This window comes from Taeniopygia guttata, chromosome 5 (assembly GCF_048771995.1).
Source record: "Taeniopygia guttata chromosome 5, bTaeGut7.mat, whole genome shotgun sequence".
NCBI classification, from domain to species: Eukaryota; Metazoa; Chordata; class Aves; order Passeriformes; family Estrildidae; genus Taeniopygia; species Taeniopygia guttata.
The window spans coordinates 10,608,127-10,630,648 of record NC_133030.1 but is presented as its reverse complement, the minus strand read 5'-3'; the positions used below and the strand labels follow the sequence as shown (position 1 = coordinate 10,630,648).

Below are 22,522 nucleotides of genomic sequence, written 5' to 3'. Positions count from 1 at the left end.
TGCATTTCCATGGAAACTTGCAGCAGGGAAAAAAACCCCTTTGGTACAGCGTGGAACTGAAGGGACGTGGGCTTTGAGCCTGGTGTAAAATAAAGCTTCTGGCTGGTGGTCAGCTTGGTTTGGGGTTTTTGTTGTAGCTGCTCTCTGCATAGGAAGAGGAGCTGGCAGCAGCATTTTGTGTGGCAATTTGGAGCGCTTGTCAAATCCTGCGTTCCTTGATAAGTGTCAACTTCTTGAGTGTGGTTGAAGAAGTAAATTTTGAAATGAAATGTCTGGGTGTTTTTCTCTGTGAGATGCTGAAGCACCCAAACCCCAGGTAAGCTGATGAGAAACTGGCTGGAAAGTCAAAGACCAAGAATGAAGTTAATTTTGGAGGTGTTGTGCAGAGCTTTAATGAAGGATCACTTAGTTTTGAAGTGCTAGTGGTAGGAATGGAAAGGTTTTATAGTACCTCCATCACTAAAATGCCTGGAAAATATAATTACTTTTAAAAAACTTTTCACAGTACTGTTGCTTTCCTCAATATCTGGTACAATCTTTATATGCACTGCCTAACATATAATATCTGATTTTTAATGCTTTCTTAGAAAACTCTAGTCTCAGCATTTTTTTCTAATTTCCAGGAGTTTTTAATGTTGCAACTGGGATTTTCAAATGCATTCATTTAAAGTAATTCCCCTTATGTGTCTACACAATGCTGTAAGGATAAGTATCTACCAAACTTTTTAAAAAGTAGAAATATTTTTGGATTTGGCTCCTTTCCTGCTGTAGTCATCTGAATTATTTGGAATACTGGTGTCGTTTCTCTAGGAGTAAGCTCTCAAACCAATGGTGATAGTGTCTTCTATTTGAAAATTATTTATGCTGTGGCCTGGCTCTGAATCCTGTGTTACTTAGCAGTAATCAATGCAAAGTACCTCTAACCATGTCTAGAAATTATTTTGATATTTTATAGATGTTATTTATTTTATTATATCTATACCTAGCCATATCTGATGCTGATACAGCACCACAAGTTCAGTTGCTAAAGTCTGGTATTCCTGTTAAAAGTGATGTGGTGTTTCTAAGTAATTTTTCTTTTGTATTTTTGAATTTGTAGTTGAATGTTGTATTTTAATCACATGCAACAGCATGGCAAGGCAGGAATTCTTCCTGATGAGCAGGGAACTTCCACATCCACAGCTTCTTGTTCCACCCTCATCTTCCTCTCCCTGGTCCTGTGTAAACCTGGGTACCAAATTGCTCAGCACCATCCTGCTCTGAGCTATTTGCTTGCTGTGACTGGAGTGATAACATTAAATTACAAGTTATTCTGAGACCCTTACAGTGAAAGTCCTCTGTTTGTTGGGTATTGGTCATGTTTGGTCATTTTCACTGTGTTATTCACAGTGGAAATTGGGCTGAGAAGTCCCCGTGCACAATCAAGGCAGAGGAAAAACAAAAGGCAGTACTGTGGTGAAAAAGATTGTGAGGTTCTAGCAACTTCCCACATATCTCCCATGTTCAGCAGCTTCTTATGTATTCAAAATTTTATCTATTATTGAAGGCAGAGAATTTGACAGATCATTGATCCTGAGTACAGCTGGCAAAGATTTAGACTTGAATGGAGCTTCTTGTAAGGGAGGAAATTGAGGGGAAACATTTGTATCACCATTGATGATAAAAGTCCATAATAACTCTTGCTGAAACTTGCTGTACACGAAAATTAATGATTTTTGAAATTGAATAGAAGAATGGCTTTCCAGGGCCTGTTTCTCCTTACTCAGCCCGAAATAATTCCCCATCTGTTCTTTCCAACTCAGAGTGCTCAATGACCTTCTCCCAGGCAGCTGGTTTTCTTTGTGGGGCTGTAAACATGTCTCAGGTAGGAACAATCCCTGTCATGCCGAGCAGACCACAGCTCCTGCCACACAGGCAAATGCAGAGTTCCTTCACAAACCTCTAATGGAATTTCCCTAAATTTAATGCAAAGTCTCTCTGTCAAGGCAAAGTCATTAAGCCAGATTTCACCTGGCACCTGCCCTTTGCTACAGGCCATCATTCTGTGTTATGCTGCTGCCATCAGTAAGAACACTGATATTTGCAGGCAATATTTGAACTATTTGCTCGGAGGATGAAAAATGTGAAATACGGTGTTATGATTAAAAACATTCGTACCTTGAGTCATTCTAAAGAACTGCAACATTGCACCACCTGAGCTTTGTAAGTGAACAAACCATCCTGACCTTCAGGATAAATAACATTTGCAACAGATGATAGTGCTAGCAGGCAGCTCATCAAGACTCCTTTCTTCTCCCTGGATTTGAAAAATAAGATGTCTTTATTCATGTGTACAGGAGCACTTTGGCATTGGCATGGAGAACTGGTTTTTATGAGGCAGGTACATATTGTTAAGCCACAATTACAGGTTAGGCAAAGTGCACAAACGTTGCTTTGTTTTGGCCTGACTTGGTAAAAGCTAGGTATTTCAGCAAAGATCAAACTAGGGGCACATGGACCAAAGCCATGTTCAGCTGCTAGAAGCTCTGAGGTCAGCATCCAGCTTTTCATGAGCTCTTCACCCTTTTGCTTTTAGATGCATTTTACTCTGAAAAGCAAAGAGGGGGTAAAAAAATCTCTCCTTTGCCAATTAATTTCCTTTGAGATCACCCAGGGCTGTGTCTGTGCCTGTCCCACACAGAGTGGCTTACTCTGCATTAGGTGAGACCATGGACATAGAGCTGCCATGGATGGGTTGGAAATGAGGGGCAGAGGGAATGGAGACCCTCAGAAACCTAACAGGAGAACTCAGGGAGAGATCATGCAACCATTACATTTTGAAAACCTTCTGCAAATGAGGGAAGAACTGCAGAATCCCAGAATTGTACAAAGTGCTGGTAAAGTTGTTAGGACAGTAAGAAGCAAATGCTTCCACAACTACTTCCTGGGACTTTATTTTTCAGGTATATAAATAAGCTTTTTGTTAAAGGGAAAACTGATGACATGGGAAACACTGTTCTTCCATAACTGCCTCTCCAGCAGGGTCCAAGTTGCATATTTCAGTTATTAAGGTTTCCCTTGCAAAAAAACTTGCTGATTCATTCCACTGATCAGCCATTTCAGCATCCTCTGTGGGTAAATGAATTCACTATATTCGAGCTAATCTTCCTCTAAAGATGAAGGAGGGAATCAACACTCAGTCTCTTTTTCTGAAAATAAGATTTAGTAGGGAAAAAAAAAAAAAAAGGCAGAAGGACATCCAAGGAGTTGCTATTCCGCTCAAGTTGTCCTTGAGACATTTTTATGCTTATTCTCAAATCTGAAAAACTTTGAAAACCACATAATATTTGCTATTTTTCAGCTTTGACTGAAAGAATAATTGAGAGCATCACATCAACTGAACACTGGGACTTAAAAAAAATCATCCACATTAAATTAAAGTGAATTAAAGGTTTTTATTAATTTACCATTTAAAATACCTTAATCGTATGCTTCTTGTCTCCTGATCCTCACAGTCTATCCCTTCAAATGAAACATCAATGTTTTTACCTCAGATTTGCAAAGAAATGAGAAAGATAATTGTAGTTTCTTCTGAATTCTTGAGTGGTACATACCTGCAGATTTCACTTTCATGAGTTTTTATAACCCTTTATCAGAGTCAATGATCAAACAGTTAATAGAGAATTTCTGTTTCTATTTCTTCATCCCATTTTTGGTACATTTTTTAGAATCCATAATCCTACTCCACATGATTTGGAGGAGGATCCCTGAACTTCGTCTTTCCTATGGCTCAAATGAAATGCTCAAAAAAAGCAATAAGAAATGTCATGTTAAACAATTGTATCATTGACTTGAAAAAACTTATCACTTATCACCATTTTAATGTACCATATTTAATAGACAATCCAGTTTTGATGAATCTCCATTTTCTAAGGGGAAATGGGAATAAATAAAATAAGTTACTGAGACCTCATAGTTTGTAGTGTAAAATATATTTTTATCTTTTAATGTGATTATTTTCTGCAGCATTATTTGGTATGGCAGATATTTTGGATATACTTTGGATAGAAAAATGCATGCTCGCTTAGTGATGTTTTCAATCCCATTAACTTCTTCTTATGGCCAAATTTGGGTCAGTTTAAGGAAATACTCATAAGCTAGGAGCCCTGTCTTGTTGCAAGCCAGCACAAGTGTCCTTGAATAGTGAATTTCTGCTGACTTTATTATTAGACTGCTTTCCTTAGCTTTGAATAACTTCTGGTCTAACCGCCAGCATAAGTGGTTGGGAAAGGGTTTTCCCCCAGGAAGGGGAAGGTGCAGAGGGAAGGCCTTAACTTCTGCCACTCTTTTGGGTGTTGCACCTGCAGAGAGCTGTAGGTGAACTGCTCTAACAAAGAATATCTCTAAATGTCTGTTGGGAGTGAAACATCTCCCAGGGCTGTCACTGGGGAAGAGGGAAGGAAGAAGGAAAAGCTGCATGTTTTGGGGTGGGATAAAACCCATCTTTACCCACCAGTGGTATCTGGGGAGAGCCTGCTGTTCCTTGCCTCCCAGGATCACAGCACAAATTCTGCTGTTGCACTCCTGTTTCCTCTGTTCATCCTGTGGACATGCTGGTGACTGGGAACCTTTCCTAGAGTGCTGGCAGCTCTGACAGCATCTCTGCTGGCACAGCATCCTGTGCAGTTTCCTTGGAAACACGGTGCCAAAATGCCCGTCAAGGAGCAGCAGGGCGGAGAAAAGGAGTGGAAACAGTTGCTTTGGGATTTTTCCCCCTCTGTTGGAAATTAGGACTCTTGGATAACCAACTAATATGATTAAGTAGAAGTTGTTTATTGTTTATATTATGTACTTATTTAGACATTCTAACTTTACTGCACATGCTGATCATGCATCTCTTGATTGGTGTCTCTGTTGTTCACATGTTTTGCATGCACTTCTCAGACTATCTTTGGTTACAGTCCAGGTGTTTCACAGCCCTCTGTTATCTAGTTATCCCTGTGATCTAGTTCTTGTGGTCTTGGTATTCTGTTTCTCAGCTTCTTCTTTCTTAATTTAGCACAATTTATGTCTTAATAACCTTGACAAATTGCAGAGGGTGTTGATGAGAATAACGAGAAATGTTGTGGTTGAAGCACATAGTGGCCTAAACCTTGCAAATACATTGCTCCTAGTTCTTTACCTTCCTGTCATGGTTTGACGCTGGCACAATGCCAGCGTCCCATGAAAATACAACCTATCAATTGAATGCTGTGAAATGTGATTGGGAACAGAGCAAAGAAGGCCAAACTTAATAACAAAGGAAAAACTTTATTACACCACTACTACTACTACTATAAAAGGAAAAGAAAGAAAAGGAAAAAAACCACACAAAATTCAAAATGAAAACCTTCCAAAACATTCCTCCTCCCACCACCCAACTCCACCAAACCACAGCAAGACCCATTTGGATCCTTAATCAAGTTTTCACCCTTCAATATAATCAATACTGAGTCCATCGGGGAAGAGAGGAGTCCCCCTTGCACCATAGACCCCCAGGAAACACAGCTGCCACCTCTTGTGTTTCCATGTCACACGTGGCACCGCCCAGACACACCGGCCAGTGTGACATTCTCCTCTCCATGTCACAGTGCTCTCACAACCGTGCAGGGACAGAGAATGCTTATAGGGCCCCTTTAAGGATGCTTTGCCAAGGACCACCAGGAACAACAGTCCAGTGTTTCGTTTTGGGACTACAATCCTCCCCGTTTTTCTCTGGGGCCGAGGATCCAAGAACAGAGATCACCTTCTCTTCTTCTCTGAAGATGGAGGGCATCCCCACACCCTCCTCAGCTCTCTCTATCCATTCCTGAACTGGTAGTTGCTGAAGAGGGTCTCTTGGCTCACCAGTGCATCCCCCTAAAATGCAGTCCCTCTTGAAAGAAGGAGTGGTTCAGTCTATGGTAAACAAGCAGAGTCCAGCCAAAAGCCACTCCATCATCTCCCCCCAACCTTCTTTTCTGAACATCTGAGGTCCCAGGCTGTCTCTCTTTCCTTCAAATTGAGGAGGAGTAATATTTCATAAAGCCTTCATTTCACAGGAAAGGGTTAAAATTCCCAGACTCCCTGGATGGCTGAAATCTGGCCCAGGACTCCGTCTCCCATCTCCCACACTGGGCATCTTCCCCCCCTTCTCCTTCTCCTCTGCCGGCAAACTCCCAGGTGTCTGCAGGCCCTCTATCTCTTTTCCCTCTAGCTTAGGGGAGGGGTACAAAGACATCCCAGATGTTCTCCACCCTTCCATCCGCAGGAGCTGGCCCAGCTCGGTTCCGATCCTTCACCCCCTGGCCTACCTCTGCAGGCCGCATGGCTCCTGTCCCTCACCCAGCCCGGGCTGGGGGGGAGGTCCGTACCTTGCAATGACCGGAACCAAAGAAGGACGAGTCCTCCTGGGAATTCCGCTTTTAACCCCTCTGTGTTCTCAGAGGCGTGTCCACCTTCAATTGGTCACCCCAAGTGTCAGTATCCAAACCTGACCCCTGACTGGATTGACCTCTTCCTTTCAAAAAAAATTCTTTTCCCGTGTCAAACCACGACACTTCCAAAGCAATATCAAATATGTAATCAACCTAGTCCAAGCAGGAGTGTCAGGGTGGGAGTCCAGCTGGCTGCTGGAACAGGCTCACAGTTGTGACATGGGCTGAAATGGGGCATGAGTGGCCTAATATGGGTGCATTAGAGTCCAAAATTTATTTCTTGCTTTTCATGGCAGTGATCTTGCAGCTTTTGATAATGTCTGCAAGATCTGTTGGAGTCCTGTGGTCACTTACAAGACTGAGACAGAGAATTCACAGGAAGTCCTACATTTATTTGGAGGAAAGCCCTCTCTGCTCTTGAGGTAGAGAAAAGAGGAAATGTTTTCCACCTACACTTTCTCAGTGCTCACCCCTCTTTGAACTCTATAAATTGCATTCTGGAAGGGCAGGGTTTGAGCCTGTTGCTTACTGAGATGTCTGCAACAATAAATTATTCTAATAAAGAAACAGCTTGAGCTTCATTATTTCGATTGCCACTATTGCTGAGGGCACGCAGCTTATTTCTGCTGCATTTCCACAGGCTTCAGTGGAAAATGGACCAGGAAAAAAAAAAAATGGTGTACTTATGGTATCTACTCTGGTAAAATATGGGTTTCTCAATAGATCTAGAAATTTCAAGTGATTTTCCAATGTTTCTCTCTATTTTCAATGTCAAGGAAACTGAACCATTTTTGTAAACCCTGGCATTTTGTTCTGCCTCTTAGACAAACTTTTTGAACTCATTCAACTTGATGTAGTCACTTTTCAGCTGTGGTGACAGATATTCCTCTCAGTAAGAATGCAGTGTTTTTAAAATAATTGTCTTTATTAAAATAAAACTGCTAAATAATGTGTTTCTAGACCTTCATGTCCATATCTTCTTGTTGGTCTTTCTAATCTGTGTGAAATCAAGTTTAAGAAGAAATCCTCAAAATATTCTGTGGGTCAAAGCTTCTTAAATAATGATGGGGTTGTTAGTGTTAGGTGGTCCTAACTTGAAGCAAAGCATTTTGATAGAGTTCTGGTCTTAAGAAAACCTGGGACATAAGAATAGGTACAAATCCAGGGAAACCTGGAGCTAACTCCTTGGTGCAAGTATACCTATAACAGTGATTTTTGGCTTGAATTCAGAACAGCATTTAGGCATTTGCCTATGGGTTCTTTGTGTTCTTTTGTCATGTCAGGGAATGGAATCCTTTTCCTTGTTGAGTCCCCAGTTTATTCTGATGGCAGATTCCTTGTCCTCCCCTCCTGCTCCTGGCTGTCTGTACTTGTGCTGTGTAATTGGGCAGCCTGGAATCTGTCAGAGGTGAGGGAAAGAGGGTAATTAGGGAACTTAACACAGCAGCCTGGGAAACTGCCACTTAGCCTCGAGTTCAGCACCTTGCAAAGCTTCTGTTTTCCCAAACCATCCCTGACTGCACACAGAGAAGTGGGGGGAAACACAGGGGTGGCAGAGCTGGGGAGCAGATCCAAGCCGCAGCTGAAGAGTGCTGGCTCTGCAATCCGAATGAGCTGAACAAAGCTCTCTGTCTTGCTGTGCCTTCTCATCCCTCCCACCCACTTTGTATTCCTTATAGCACTGAAATATCATGCTATAGAGAACAGATTCTGCAGGGGGAACATCTGGCTTCCTAAGGCTCGAGCAGTTGCTTTAAGATTTCAAAATGTTCTTCATCATAATTTATTTCTTGTAATAATTTCTGAGGGAATTCTGAGAACAGGCCAGGGGAAAATGCAAAGTGGACTCCAGGTTTATGATTTTCTGTGTCTCTTCTGTTTATGTCTCTTGGTATGAACCTGATTTTTAGAGTGGCATGAAAAAATGAATGTTGCTCGATGGGAAGCAGACTGAAATTTGTGCAGTAGGAGCAGGAATTTTGGGTAAAGGAAAGAAAGGCCTTTTAGGCAAAAAACACAGGTTGTAGGTGAATGGCAAAGGGGCAAAATAAACTAAACTATCAAGTAGGGTTCATGTTATAATAGGAATTTTCTCCCTCTCTGGCCATCCTTTAGGGTGGAGGCTGGCTGGTGTCCACAAAATATATACAAATGTAAATATTTCTGTTTTTCCTAGAACTGCTTTTCTTGGGCCTTGGCAATTGGTGCACAGCTCTGAAGAAACATCTTTCTTATTCTTTTAGCCAGCTGCAACCTTCATGTACATTTCCAGCTGAAATTGCTCTGTATTATGGACATATTTGTATTTATGCCTCCAGCTGGGGGCATGATCCAGTTAAAGCAAGGAAAATAGGTTAAAGCAAGGAAATAGGCATTTTCCCCACCCTTATTTCCAAAGTCTGCCTCCCAGGACTTTCTCCTGCTCCTTGGCAGTGCTCAAAGCCCTTCCATCCTGCTCTGATGTTCTTTATCTCTCTGCAGGCTTGCCCTTGGTCATTTGACATCACCAATCTCTCAGTCATTTGTACCATCCTTAAAAGCTGTGCCACAGAGGTGCTGTGCCCTGAGGGCTCTGGCTGGCTTGGAGACTCAATAAAACCTGTTGGGATTGTGTCAGACTGTTCTTCCATGGAGAGTCCCTCCGCTGTGCAGATGGGACTTCGATGGTCATAATCTAACCCAGAAACTTTGCCATCTGATTTTTGATGTCTCTCAGCCAAACCAAAGGTGATTTCATTGGAGGACCAAACCATAGTTAGGCAGAAAATATTGATTTGAATATTTTGGCTATTTTCCCAACCTTTCTGACATCTATTGCAGATTTCTCTTCTTTCTTCTTCTATTTTGCCTCTTAGCTATAAAAGACCCAAATATTGGACACAAAAGTTTTTGCCACTGAGAATATGAGAGGAGCTTTAAAACCTGTGAATGATGTGATTAATGATCTGCAAGAAGTTCTCCTTATTCACTTCAGGTGTCTGATGCCATAAAGTAATATCTCCAAAGCCGAGATTTTCTTTCAAAATGCCTTGAAACTACATTCATTTACTGTGAGGGAATATAAACAAATACTTCAGCACTTGATTAAGAAATACAGAAGTAGTGAAAATTCTTTTTTCTCTGTGCAGAAACACGAACAGATAGAACAAAGAAGCTGTTTAGACACTACACTGTTGGATCCTATGACAGCTTTGATGCTTCAAGGTAAGAATTTTTCCTTTTGGGTTCCTTTTGGCAATCTGTTTACAAAACCTTCCCAGGTTTTATTTAATTGTTACTTTTGGTTTAGGCTTCGGAGGGGAAGAGGGAAACAGATCACTAGAAAGAACTTCTGAGGGTACCAATTTACTTCTAAATCGGTTTTTATTGCAGCTTTCTTTGTTCATATGGGATAGGTGTACAAAATTCAGGAGCAGTCAAGTCATGAGTTTCACTGTTTTGTTTTGAGAGTGGTGAAAGAGATTTGTTGTGCTGAACAGTAACTTTAGAACCTGAGTAGAACTGAAGCTGCTGCAAATGAGAAGTTGGATTATTTATTTGTGAAGAATTCATTATTTTTAAGCAGGTTCTTCTCCCCCATGGATATACCTTGAACATACAGGTGACTGCTGGTAGAAAGCAGGAAGGATGACCTTCAAAACACAGAACCTCAGTTGGCTTTTGGTGCCTTCTTGAGGAAATTTTGGTAGCATACTGGAATTATTATGCTTTTCTCCTGAGTGTCCAATTACAACTTGGGTTTGGTTTTTTGTTTGTTTGCAAGGAAACTGCATTTATTGTAGGACAAAAACTCTGAAATGTGTAAAGCAATGGCAGTGTTTCATGTAGCACAATACTAAAAAAATAAAAAGGTGTTGATTTTGTTCTGTGATCTTAGACTTTGTTCTGAGGTTAAGACATAGCTAGCTTCTATGTGAGTTGAAGAATTTGGGGAGTGAGTTCCCAGTTGGAAATTATGTGATTGATGGAGGGAGTCTGATGGTAAAGTTGTCAAGAGCAGCTGTGAGCCCGGACTCTGAGACAAGCTCTGCAGAGCAGACTCAGTGGTTACCGGGGACATTTGCAGTGAGAAGAGTTGACTTTTTGCAAGGTTCTTTGAGTGATCATTAGTCTACAAAATCCATGTCCTTGTCTCTATGTTTCAGTGTGAATGGATAGGGTTGCTTCTGCAAAAGAGAGAAACCATGTCTGCTGCATGTTGCCTCAGAGATATCAAAGAATTCCACTTGGAAACCTCCTGCTACTTTCTAACAATTTTTTTTTTTTTCATTAGAAAATGTTCAATTCCATCAAAACCTTCCTTTCCACCTTTTTCTTTTTTTTTTTTTTTTTTGGGTGGGGGGGCAGGGTGGGGGTTATTGGTTTATTTCTCTATTGTTTTGAGGTTTTTTTCTAAAGGTTTTTCCAGTGCAACAGTAAAGCTCTCCAAAAATGTATCTTACCTGATTCAGGACTGAGCAGGAGAGATAATCAGGAAAAAATTAATTTTGTACAGTCTTATATGAATTAGTTATTAAGTGTGTCTGCAGTTGATATCTATTAATTGTCTAAGTAGAGAGAGGGACAGCAACAGAGTTCTCCTGACAAGGTTTGGAAGAAAACTCTCCTTGAGTTTCCACAGAGAATCCAACACCCAGTAGATTCATTTGGAAGGGTGGAAATTGAGAGGAAAAGGTAGGAGAAGGCAGAATTAATGTGAAATTCTAAGAAATAAAGTGGAAAGGTGAACTTGCTTAAGACATTTTTCAGCAAAGAATGGTAAATCTAGAATTTTTGTAAAGTAACACCAGGTAAACGAAAAAAAGCAATAATACACCAAGTTGTGTTTCAGGTACCTGACTGAGGCTGCAAATCAACTTTTTGTACCTCTGAACAGTGATTTCACTGGCGCTCGTGCATTGCTGCTAAAGCAAAGAGAACTTGCATTTCAGAACCTGTCTGGAGATTAATGTCTCTTGGTGGTACATCCAGATTTAATTCCTCACAAGGGCTTCTTCAGGGAGGGGAATTATTCAAAGAGGCAAACAAGGTGTGAAAGTGAGAGCAATTTTTGATATTGCCAGATCTGTATTGCTTTGATTACTTTCTCTGTTATTATTTTGTATCAGAGTCGGGGAAGAATACACTAGAACAGATTTAACGCTGGCAGCAAAGGTTTCATAAACATTTGTCAGAAGGCAATTGTGCCTCTGTGCTAAGAACAGCTCTGAATCCAAAGTACTAACAAAGCTGATCTAGTTCCTTTCCAGAGATGGTGTGGGGGAGTGAGGGGAAGTGTCTGCTCCCTTCTCTCATTCCTTCTCCCTCCCAAAGGGCAAAAATTGCTGAGTAGAAACACTCTGTTCAGAAATCTATATTAATGGGCTTATTCACATACAGGAAAATACATTGTACATGGCATTTTTCATCTTGAGGAAAATGTACAGCTTGAGTAATGGAGGTTCATTAAATCCTGTTTCAGCTTTGCATAAGAGATCAGTTATTCGTACATTAACTTTGGGGAAATGGGGAGGATGCTTACTAATGTGGAGAAAGGCACTGAGACTTGCTTGCCCATACAAATAGTCACTAAACATCAAACAAATAAATATAGTATTTGAAACTACCTGGTCTGATGTATTATCTGCTTTAAATGCTGATGACATGCCCTCAACAGGGAAGAATTTCTTCTTAATGTCTATCCTCTTTCAGTTTAAATCCCCACTCCTTGTCCTAAAGAGCAGATACACCTCTGAAACTGCAAGGAGATAATGCAAAACTGCTCTGCCACATCTCTGGAGTTTTCTGTTTTCCCTGGATTTGTCAGCAGTTAATTCAAATTAAATTATTTGTAGGGCATAAATGAGCTAATTGATCAAGGTTGAATTCCAGTTTAATAACAGAAACTATTGCTAAGGCATAGCAAGGATGTTTGAATTTAAAAAAAAAACTTTATTTTTTTTTAAATTAAAGCTAAGGCAAACATTTAGGAATTACCAATTTTTTGTCTGCTTTTTAACTGAAGTGAGGGAGCTGATTAATCCTTTCAAGATGGGACAGTGAATTGTTCAGTCAGGAAAATATGTGGAATTAATTAGTTGTTTAATTTCAAATGTAAAATGTTATCACCCTTTTAAATGGAAAGGGACCGTTAATACAGTGATAACTTAGTTTTATACTCTGGAGACATAAATTATATGAGACATAGTGTGGTGCTATGTAAAAATGATAAACTTGGTGTGGTGGAAAAAGGAAAAAATGATCCATTGCTCCCGTGAATTTGGGAACTTTAGGACACAACAGTGGAAACTTTTCCTACTGCATTCATTGCATCATCTCCCAACCCCAGCAGAACAGGGCAGCAGCAGAAGTCAATAATAACTGAATGCAAGTATCAGTAATCAAATCTGCACATGAATGGGAGGTCTCCATTCTGCCTGTTCTGTATCTTTCTTCTCAGAGTTATTGACTTTCACATGGGGGGTTTTCTCCAGACTCTTTAACTGGTTCCAATCCCTGCATGGCAGAAGTTTTCCTGGTGCCTTTCTTTGATGTCCCATGGCTCCAGAAGCTCACAGGAAAGGATGTGATGACAAATAACCTTTTCCAAAGGCTGGTTGCCACCACATTAATTACAGACCCAATTGATTTGCCTTATGGTTTTTGTTCTGTTTTTCTAGAGGAAGACAAAGAGGAAAACAGGATGGTGTAATCTCTAAGAAAACTTAATTAAAGGCTTAATTCATTCACCCTACTGTCCCTACTTGGAATCAGGTGGCAACATCCATGTCCCATGAGTATAGAAGCTGACAGAAGCAACTCTTCAAAAGCCAATTTACTTACAAACACCTAATAAAAAACACAGATTCTTCTCAGAAGTTCTTTTCAGACCATTCTCTGTTGCTGTTGTCATCTGTGCTGTTGGATAGAGCAGCATAAGATTTAATCCTGAGCACCTCAGAGAGGCTCCTTGGCACAGCTGAAGCAGTCTGCCCCTGCAACTCAGCATGCTGTGGAGAGCTTGGTTATATTTTTAATTTTTTTAGCCCACAGAATGTGCCTGTTGGATAGTTTTTCCCAAAATTGTGGTGTAAGTGGTGCTGTCTTGGCAGTTTAAGCATTAGGTATGTTCCACACCTATTTTAGTGGAAGATCTCAGTCCTATGCAGAAATACTTTCATCTGGTTTCACATGGATATTTAACATAAATAATCCTTCCTCTGGAGAAATGCAGTTGCTTATCTCTTTAAATATAGATTTTAAAATAATAAAATATAGATTTAAAACAGATGGAAAGTTTTAGTGGAATTCTGGCCATTGCAACTGAGGAAGTATTTACATTCCTCACATTTACAGTGAGGAATGTAAAACAGACGGGGAACAGAGGGATTTTCTCCTTGGTTATGATGGCCCCATGTCCCTGGGGTGGGGAATTTGGCTTATGTGCTTGCTGAGTGCTGCTTGCCTGGCAGCAATCCACTAAATCATGGCAAAAGGATCCTTGCAAAAATTGAGGGAAGGTATAAGAGCTGTTGTTATATCCTGCTTCCCACATTTTCATGTTGGTTCTGCCTGGGCAGAACAGTGAGAGTAGTGTTTTTACATGGAAAATAAAAGAGGTTTTCTGAATTAGGGTAAGAACTAGATGATATGTGATGGAAACTGAATGATCTCTAAGGTCCCCTTCAACCCAAACCATTCTAGGATTCTGTGAGCTTCTCTTTTGTTCATTTTCTGTTGGATATCACTAGTTCCACTGTACTAATGTTTCCTGGAAAGTCTGTACTGTTCAGGTGATCTCTTGAAGGAAATGGGAGTAAGGAGATTAAAATGGTGTTGTTCACTCTTAACAATAAATCCACAATCTGGGATTGACACATTGATAATAAGTGGAAAGTGATTTTACAGCTGTTTTTACCTGCAGGCATATATTTTAAACGTAGTCCTTGGTTTCCTCTGGTGGAAATAAGTAAAACCAGCAGCACTTCTACTTTTTTGCCTATACACATAGCTCAGTTTTTGCCTAGAAGATGGTAACAAAAATATTTGAGTATGCTACTCATTGTAATTAAATATAACCCTGTGATCCAGTGATGTGGTTACATCTGAAAGCTCTCTGAGATTTTAATGATTTAAAATCTCTGAAGATGTCATATCATGGTTCTTTTGAGCACAGAGAATGGTCAGCACCAGCCAAATTGTAGGGGAAAAAAAAAAAGTATGTAAAATATTTTGTGTGCATATAATCTTGCCTGATGTCTAAAGTTATTTTGTTGGCCTTGCCTATTGTCTGTTCTGAATTAATTCATTAACTGTGAGTATAACAGCCTGATAGCACTGAGCTGCTCTTAATGTGAGGCAGAAAGGCAAGGGTAGCTCAATTTTAATACCTTGTGCCTCATTAACTTGAAGAGCATAATTTGATGCAATTTGAAGAATTGTATATGTATTTAAGCAATAATTAATGCATTGTAGCCTATGTGGAGCAGGTGGAGATGTAAAATGTGAAGTTTTTCATTTGCAGTTATTCAATTTCTGATGGAAATTCCTTTGGTTGGTAATAAACAGCTTTGCACTTTGCCTCCCCTGCTGTTGTGTGATGCCACGATGGAGCTTTTTGTGTTGGTGGCTGTAGCAAATATTGAAAGGAATTGTTGAAATAGGAGGTAAAAAGGGGGGGGGGGGGTGTGCATCTGAATTGTGGTGCCTCTCCATCTAAACCTGTACTATAATTGCACTATTAAGGTCTAATACAGTTATGGTAAGATGCAAAACACTACTGTGAGTAATAGAAGTTTCCATTAGCTTCTAAGTGCATTTTTAAGCTGTTTGCTGCCTTAGCAGTGAAGTTTGCTCAACCCACTTCAGTAAGATTCTGACTTTTAGCAGCTAATGGTTTGGTAACTAATCACTAAATTGTGTCAGGCATTTTCTGGGCTAGATGTTTGCCTAAATTTTTAGTGATAAGTGTTAGCAAAGAGAGCTCAAGAGCTAAGAAAAACAAATATACAGCCTTTCCCAAATGTAGATTTACAATGCTCCTTCTGAAAAACTTTTAGGATCTACCTCTACTGCTAGTCCACACTTAACTGTGTGCATAGGGTCGAGAAGCTGCTGCTTGCAAGGGCTGGGATTTGGGGGCTGTGCCATTTCCTGCACAGCACTTGCTGCTCCCAGGCTCAGCAGGATTTCCTCTGCAACTCCTCCGGCTGAATGCTGGAGGACAGCATGGATTTAAATGTCACCACTGAAAGCAGCAGCCTGTGTCCTGTGCATGGGGGGAATTAAAGTGGGTTTTTTCTTTAAATTAGAATAGAGGAAATAAAAAAGAAAATAAAAAGGATTTGAGATGCAGAACAAGTTTGCGAGGATGTGACACCAGGTTGGTTAGAAACAAGAGCCACATAATTAGAGAAGAGGAAAACAGGAGGTTCAAGTGGGATTTTTCTGGGAAGGGGGGAGAAAGGAGGATGATTAGGTTTCTAATAATTAGTGTTTTCCATTCCTGCATCCCAGCCCCTGCAATGATTTTATTCCCTGCCCCAGGACAACTTTGGCTGCCATGCTGTCACCTCATCACCAGATGAGCAAAGGCTCCATATGGTGCCTCTGGTTGGGAATGATGCAGTTGGAAGTTTTGGCAGGCCCAAAGGGAACAAATAACTGGTGAGCTCGCACTATGGGCTTGCCTCCAGTGGGAGTGATCTAAACCACTCTTCCCCCTTCACCCCCTCTTTCCAGGCAGATTTTCACAAATATTTGTTTCATTTGGAGAATTTGATCTATGAGGCAACATTCTCAAGGTGGCTGGCAGGCAGAGTATGTGCTTTGTTCCTCTTGAAAGCTGAAATAATCCCAAATTGGAAAGGGGTAGATTTTCATGCTCAGTCTCTTTGGTGGTGCAAAAGGAAAGTGTGGGGGGAGGGTGTCTTGTTCATCCTGGGACAAAACAGATATGCTGGAGCTGTGATTCTTTGAGAAATGGAATTGAACCTAACAAAGAAGGAGCAGCTAAAGAGCAAATAGTAGCTGGTGGTGGAGCATTCACTTGGACTAAGGAAGGTCTGGGCTTGTGTCCCGTGTGTGTCAGACTTAAATTCACAGCCTGAGCTGCTGCTGAATGCCAGGAACCTACTGGACAGAGCAGGGCTTTATCCAAGCCCTTTGAAAGTCTTCCTCTTTCCCTGAGCCAGGAGCAGATGCTCTCTCCATCCTTGTGGATGTTAGGGGGTGCTCCATGGGAATGATTGGCAGATGCACCAATTGAGTGGCTGGTGAGGCTGCTGGGGCTCCCTTCTCTCTCTGACACAAAATGTCAGCCTGCTTTTGGAGAGATGATGTCTGACAAGCACTAAAATGTATCAACAAAAGCTTGGCTTTAAGGGATAAGTGTTACACAAAAACTGAGTTCATGGCAAGGTTCTGAGCAGAGGAATAGTAAGTGTTGAATATGCGCAGTAAGAAAAAGAGGCTACTGCATCTTTAGAAGGAAAAAAACCCTGTTACCCACATGTCTTCTAATTTTTTTATAGGGCCCAGATAACAGAACTAAGAGTTTGGTGCTCCAGTTGAAAACCAGGGCTGATACTGAGTAGATTGTGGGATCCTTTAGAGCAGCACATCCAAACCTGGAGCAGTTGCACCTATGGCAGAAGTGGTTTATACCTCTACTGCAACCACATCCAGCACCATAAAATCTGAAATACATTAAAATATGTGCATCTGAACTGACTTAAAATGGGAAACCAACATTTTTACCCTGTCTCCAGTACGCAAAAAATAAAAGCTTCATGTTCCTAGAAATTCCACATCAGTGCAACCGATGAGCTGAATGTGAAAGGCAAGGGGACAATAAAGACAGGTTCCAGTTCAACATTCACGGAATTAAGAGAAGCCATGGCCAATTTAAATAAAATTGTAAAGTCGGTGATTTTTTTCACTGCTACCAGCACTTTGGGCTAAACGGGCCATGCTTTGACAGAATTGCTGAAAATAATGATGTTGGGAGGCAGGAGAGCTGTTAAGATGGACATTTTGTCTTGCAGGTAAGCAAAATTTGGAGTAGACTTAAAATAACTCAAGGGCTTAGTGCAATTAGAGAAATGGAGAGGGAGAATATATTTCAGAAAATAAGGTAGAGCTGCCACCTTCTTTCTGATGTTAATGAGACTGGGAAATAACGTGATTAGTCAGGATTTTTAAAGGGATATGTAAAAATTTTACTGTAATTCATGTCACCTATACAGCTCTTTTGTGCAAAATCCTGAAAATCAAAGTTTCTCACTGTGCACTGTATTTTCAAAGCTCTTGGAGAAGAATAAAGATGCTTTCAGAAAAACTTTATGCCTTTGGTGAGGCCTCATTTGTTTTGAGACAGAAATTCAAACTTGTAAGTTATATACTAAAGGCATAACATTTTTGTCATAAAAATTTGCAGTGTGTTTAACATTGATTTAAGCACTGTACTCTTCTGTACAATGAAGACTTCTAAGTGAAATGCTTACATCTGTAAAGCTGAAATGTACAGTCAGGGCTACTAACACTTCTTGTGGTCAGGGCTGTGTTGATTTTCCAAGCAGTGCAGGACAGGAGGATGATAATTCCTCCTGCTCATCAGAGCAAACAGGGTGGGATGGAAAACTTGGAGGATCCCTTAAAACTAATCTAAAACTCATGTTTGTCACTAGTCCTGAAATCACCTGTTTTCTTCCCCTATTTTGTAGCTTATTTTTGTTTAGACTCTCTTGGAGCAAGTGGAGTTATGATACCAAAATGTACTGCAAGTTTAATAATTGTTTTAAAGACTTCCAAGGTCAAACTGCTACCTTAAAGGGCTTGTAGCACATTTAAAAAGTGTTAATAAAACACTTTCTGTTTATTTTCTTTTAACCCCCAGGTGTGACTGAAGTTACTTCCCTTGTTCTGCCTTTTACTTGTCCTGTTTGATAACCCTGAGCACGTTCCTCTCCTTGCTACTGAGGTTGTCTTATAATAATGACCAATTTTAGCAAAAACAGCAGAAAAATTATGAATTAAAAAAAGACTGTATAAAAAACCAGTGGGTTTAACATCTATAATTAATATTCCTTTTATCTAAATACTTTATATGTTAAGATGATTAGGGAGAAAATCCCTATTTCTCCGTGGTTTGGTGGCAACATCAGATGCTGGTACTGCATCTGGTTTGGGGTAGGAATATACAAACCTAAACAGTAAAGTGTTTATTAGATAAATATCCTGTTTACCTGAACATATGTGAGTATTTGTTCAGCCTGTTTGCCCAAGGCTCATTGTATTAGCGATGAATATTAATATTTTCACAGTCCAGGCTCACATTGCTCAAATACTTGATAAATAAAACTGAAAATTACTGATAAGTATCGGGTGCAAGTGGAATTTTCTGGAACCAAAATATTCCTGTGCTAGGTAGAACATTTATGTGAAGAGGTTGGAGGGACCCTGGGCTATAAAACTCTCCTGTTCCATAGCAGGAGAGCTCCTGCCTGCATGTCTCATGTCTGGTTTTCAGTTTGTCATGTGTGATGTTTGAAATGGCTGTTCATTTTTAAAAGAAAAATGAAATTAATTAATACAGAGGAATTAAACTTTTATTTTTAAGTTCATTTTGCTGCTTTCCTCACCCCCAATGATTTTTTGTTTTCGCTCTACCAGTGCAGATGTGAAAGAATAATAACATTTCTATTTTAAAAGGCTAAAATACTTGGTTTTTGTGAATGTGTATAAATATATTCATACATGGGTATTAATATATCCATACATATATACCCTATATATAAATTTGCTTAGGATTATGAACTTTCCACTGACTTTTTTTATTGCCTTCATATCCTGAGATTCCCACATAATATAGAATCAGACTTTTACTGGATGACTTCTCTTTCCAGGAAGTTGACTTCCTGATTTGCTGTATCAATATTTTACTTTACTTGTTGCAGTTTCAGCACATAAGGTGAAACCAGGGAACAACCTACAAGTACCAGTAGCCAAATGAATTAATTTGAAAAGTATTACTTTAGATTGGCTACTCTCTTCTCCTGAACACCAAAAATATGATAGTGAGTGTAATTAAAAGCTGAGTAAAGGAATGTGGACTGAGGGGGAGCGAAAGAGACAAAGTTTCTCCTTGGTTCTACATAAAGAAATTGTGCAACTACTGTGCCCTTCTGTTGTGGAATTCAATATTTCTCTTTTAAACCTATGGTTTTTAGCAAAGCTTTGTAGCATAAACCCATTGAAGTGTACAGCACTGTTACTCTCTTTAAGATAGGTTGCTTCTTGTAATGATCATTGGTTTTTGTTGATTTTTTTTTTTTTTTTGGGGTGCCTCTGCTGATCACAGGCTGGAAAAAACAGCACCATCATTCTGACTTCCTAATTCTTACTGAATCTCTTCCTGGCTGACATTAGTGTGGGTTTGGGGACTTAGTGAAGAACTGCTCTTTTTTCACCCAGAGTATCAAGTATTCAAAATCCAATAAAGTTGGCTTGATTCCTTGTTTAGAAGCGTGAATGAAACACCTTTTTTAGGTGGAAAATGTGCTATGAGGTTTTACTGGAGCCTGTGATTCCCTTACTGTGCAGTACAGATCCAGAACTGGAGAATATGTCCATGTCTTTAAAACAGTCACAGTTTGACATATTCCTCTTTCATCAGCAGATTTCAAAGCAAAATCTACAGTCTTGCTGTTCTCATGATCAAAGAGCTCCACAAGATGTTTACTAACTCTGGAGAAACAGCACTGGTACAGGAGATTGGAAAGACAAATATATGAATATGGGGAGGTTACAGGAGTATTGCTGGAGCAGCCTTTCTTCTTTTCCTGTTCCTTTATTTGGCTTGATCATAGCCAGCTGAGGAAGACACAGCTATGCGAAGTTTACCAAGGTCAAATTAGACCATGTCTTTTCTGTTGCAATTTGAAATTGTTTGCCAGAAATTATCAAGCCAGGGAGGAGCACAGTGCAAGCAGGGGCAATGGTGATCTTGTCAGACTTCTCTGGGTTTTTTGTTTGAGTGTCAGCCATGCCAGTCAGGCACTGACACATAACCAGTTGTCTGTGCGTGTGAAGATTCTGCTCTTGGATTTCTTTGAGAGCACCTGTGAAGCCAAGATCCATGCTACACTTCCATATGCAGCCTGGATTTTCCAGTTTATTTTTTCTAATGAAATAGCAGAACAACTTGGAGAATTTTTAGTTCTAAGTGATTCTTTTCATCCCTTTTGTTATATTTTAGATATTGCACCATGATAATACTCCTTGGACTTTTATCTTCAGCTGTCTAGTAAGGAATTTATCAAATTAAAGTTTGCTTCTCTCCAGTATTTCTATTTTAATGCTTGGTTCTCTCTGCCATGAGGAAAGTGCTGAGGTACTGACCCATCTATTTGGAAATATTTTCTTCCTCCCAAACACAGCTTGCTGTAAACTTCCAGATAAACATGTGTTCTAAAGGAAAATCATTAGACTTGTCATGTAAGACATTAGCATTGCTCAGCTGTACAGAGTGGGCCAACATCCCCCAATTCTCAATCCTAGGATGCTGTGAAGGGAGAGGTCACTGTGAGTTTGACTGCTGTTTCTGTTTGGGTTGCCAGTGGGTTATTTAGGGACAGCCTGTCTGTTTTCCTATCTGCTGTGCACAGAACCCACTCACTGCTGTAGCTGCTGCCTCTTGAGCAACTGATTGCTGCTGTGCCTGACACAGGAGAGCTGTGGGAACTCTTCTGTGAGACCTAAAAGTGGATGATTGATGCCTGAGAAACTTGAGCAATCACAGAAAGTGTCTTCATTAATCTTGAAGGCCTTAATTAGTAGGATTAGCCAATTTTCCTGAAACCATTAGAGTAGTTGACTATAAATTGTAAGGTTGACCCCTTCCAGCAATAACAGGAAATGTTTTCCCACTGAAAGTTTGCTATATCCTACAATAAGGTTTGATGTAGATATAATTTCCATTTTATGTAGTATCAGGACAGGTTACTTCCTGAAAAAAGGAAAAGAATATTTTGATGTTCCTTTAACAGAGATTGATGGTTGGATAATGTACAAAGGGTTCCTCCTCTTGAACAGATTTCCCAAATGCCCTTCTCTGGCTTGAGCATAACCACCATAAATTGGCCATCTTATCCTGAAAGGAATTAGTGTGACTGCTTCCAGACATTGCATATAAATTTATAGAATGATTTAGATATCATTTTATTGCACCTGGCAGAACACTTGATTCTTCTAGGATGTATCTAGTTGTGAGCTCCATAGATCTTTTCAAAAGATTGCAATTGCAAGAGTGCTGAGAAGAGGAAAAAGGGCTAATGAAGAGACTTAGATTTACTTGGCCAACTGAAAGAAGTGAACCTGGAGAGAGCCAGGCCCACTTCTCACTCAAGGGGAGAGCAAGTCCTTACTGAAGGGCTTGTGGACTCCTGGGCTACTGAAGCTGAAAAGGTTGGTTTATATTTCCAGGGGATGAATGACTTCAGGGAATCAGGAGAATAATTCCATTTTACATTCATTTTTTCCTCTGCCTTAGAGGGAGACTGGCAATATACCAAATAGCCACTTTTGTTTCCAGATAATGGTGATAATTTTCAGTGGATTGTCCTCTACTTGCTATTTTTCAGATTGAAATCAGCAATGGAACACTTGATACAAAGTTACCTAAACACATCCTGTAGTCCTGATAGTCTCCACCTCTGTAATTTAGTATTTTAGCTTGTGGAATAAGTCATGCCTTAAGATAGGGTGTAGTTATCCCTGATGAGAACAGGAAGCCAGGTTTTGTGGGCGTGCCTCCAGCAGGAACCTGCACTCCAACCTTTATTTTCTTCATATAGGTTTTTATGAAAGACGTGACATTTCTCCTTCCTTCCTCAGATATCATCATAATGGGCTGTTAGCAAAGCAGAAATTCCTGCTGTTTAGAAAAGCCCACACAAATGGTGGTGGTTGTATGGAACAGTGCCGAGTTCAAAACTCACATATCTGTCTGACCATGGGCAAACTCACATATCTGTCTGACCCTTTATTCATTGGTCAGTCTGTAAAATTATGGAAATAGTAACAGCTCTGCACAGCTCTTGAGCCTTAAG

General features: G+C 40.1%; 1 protein-coding gene across 10 annotated transcripts in view; it reads left to right on the top strand.

The window, feature by feature from the left end:
- The window catches only part of SHANK2 (SH3 and multiple ankyrin repeat domains 2), a 269,302-nt gene that overhangs the window by 132,116 nt on the left and 114,664 nt on the right, over positions 1-22,522 (top strand). For all 10 annotated transcript variants that reach the window (XM_072929511.1, XM_072929512.1, XM_072929510.1 and 7 more), the window contains one exon: positions 9,563-9,638. In XM_072929511.1, the coding sequence (XP_072785612.1) occupies positions 9,563-9,638 (76 nt within the window). The remainder of the gene's footprint in view (positions 1-9,562; positions 9,639-22,522) is intronic.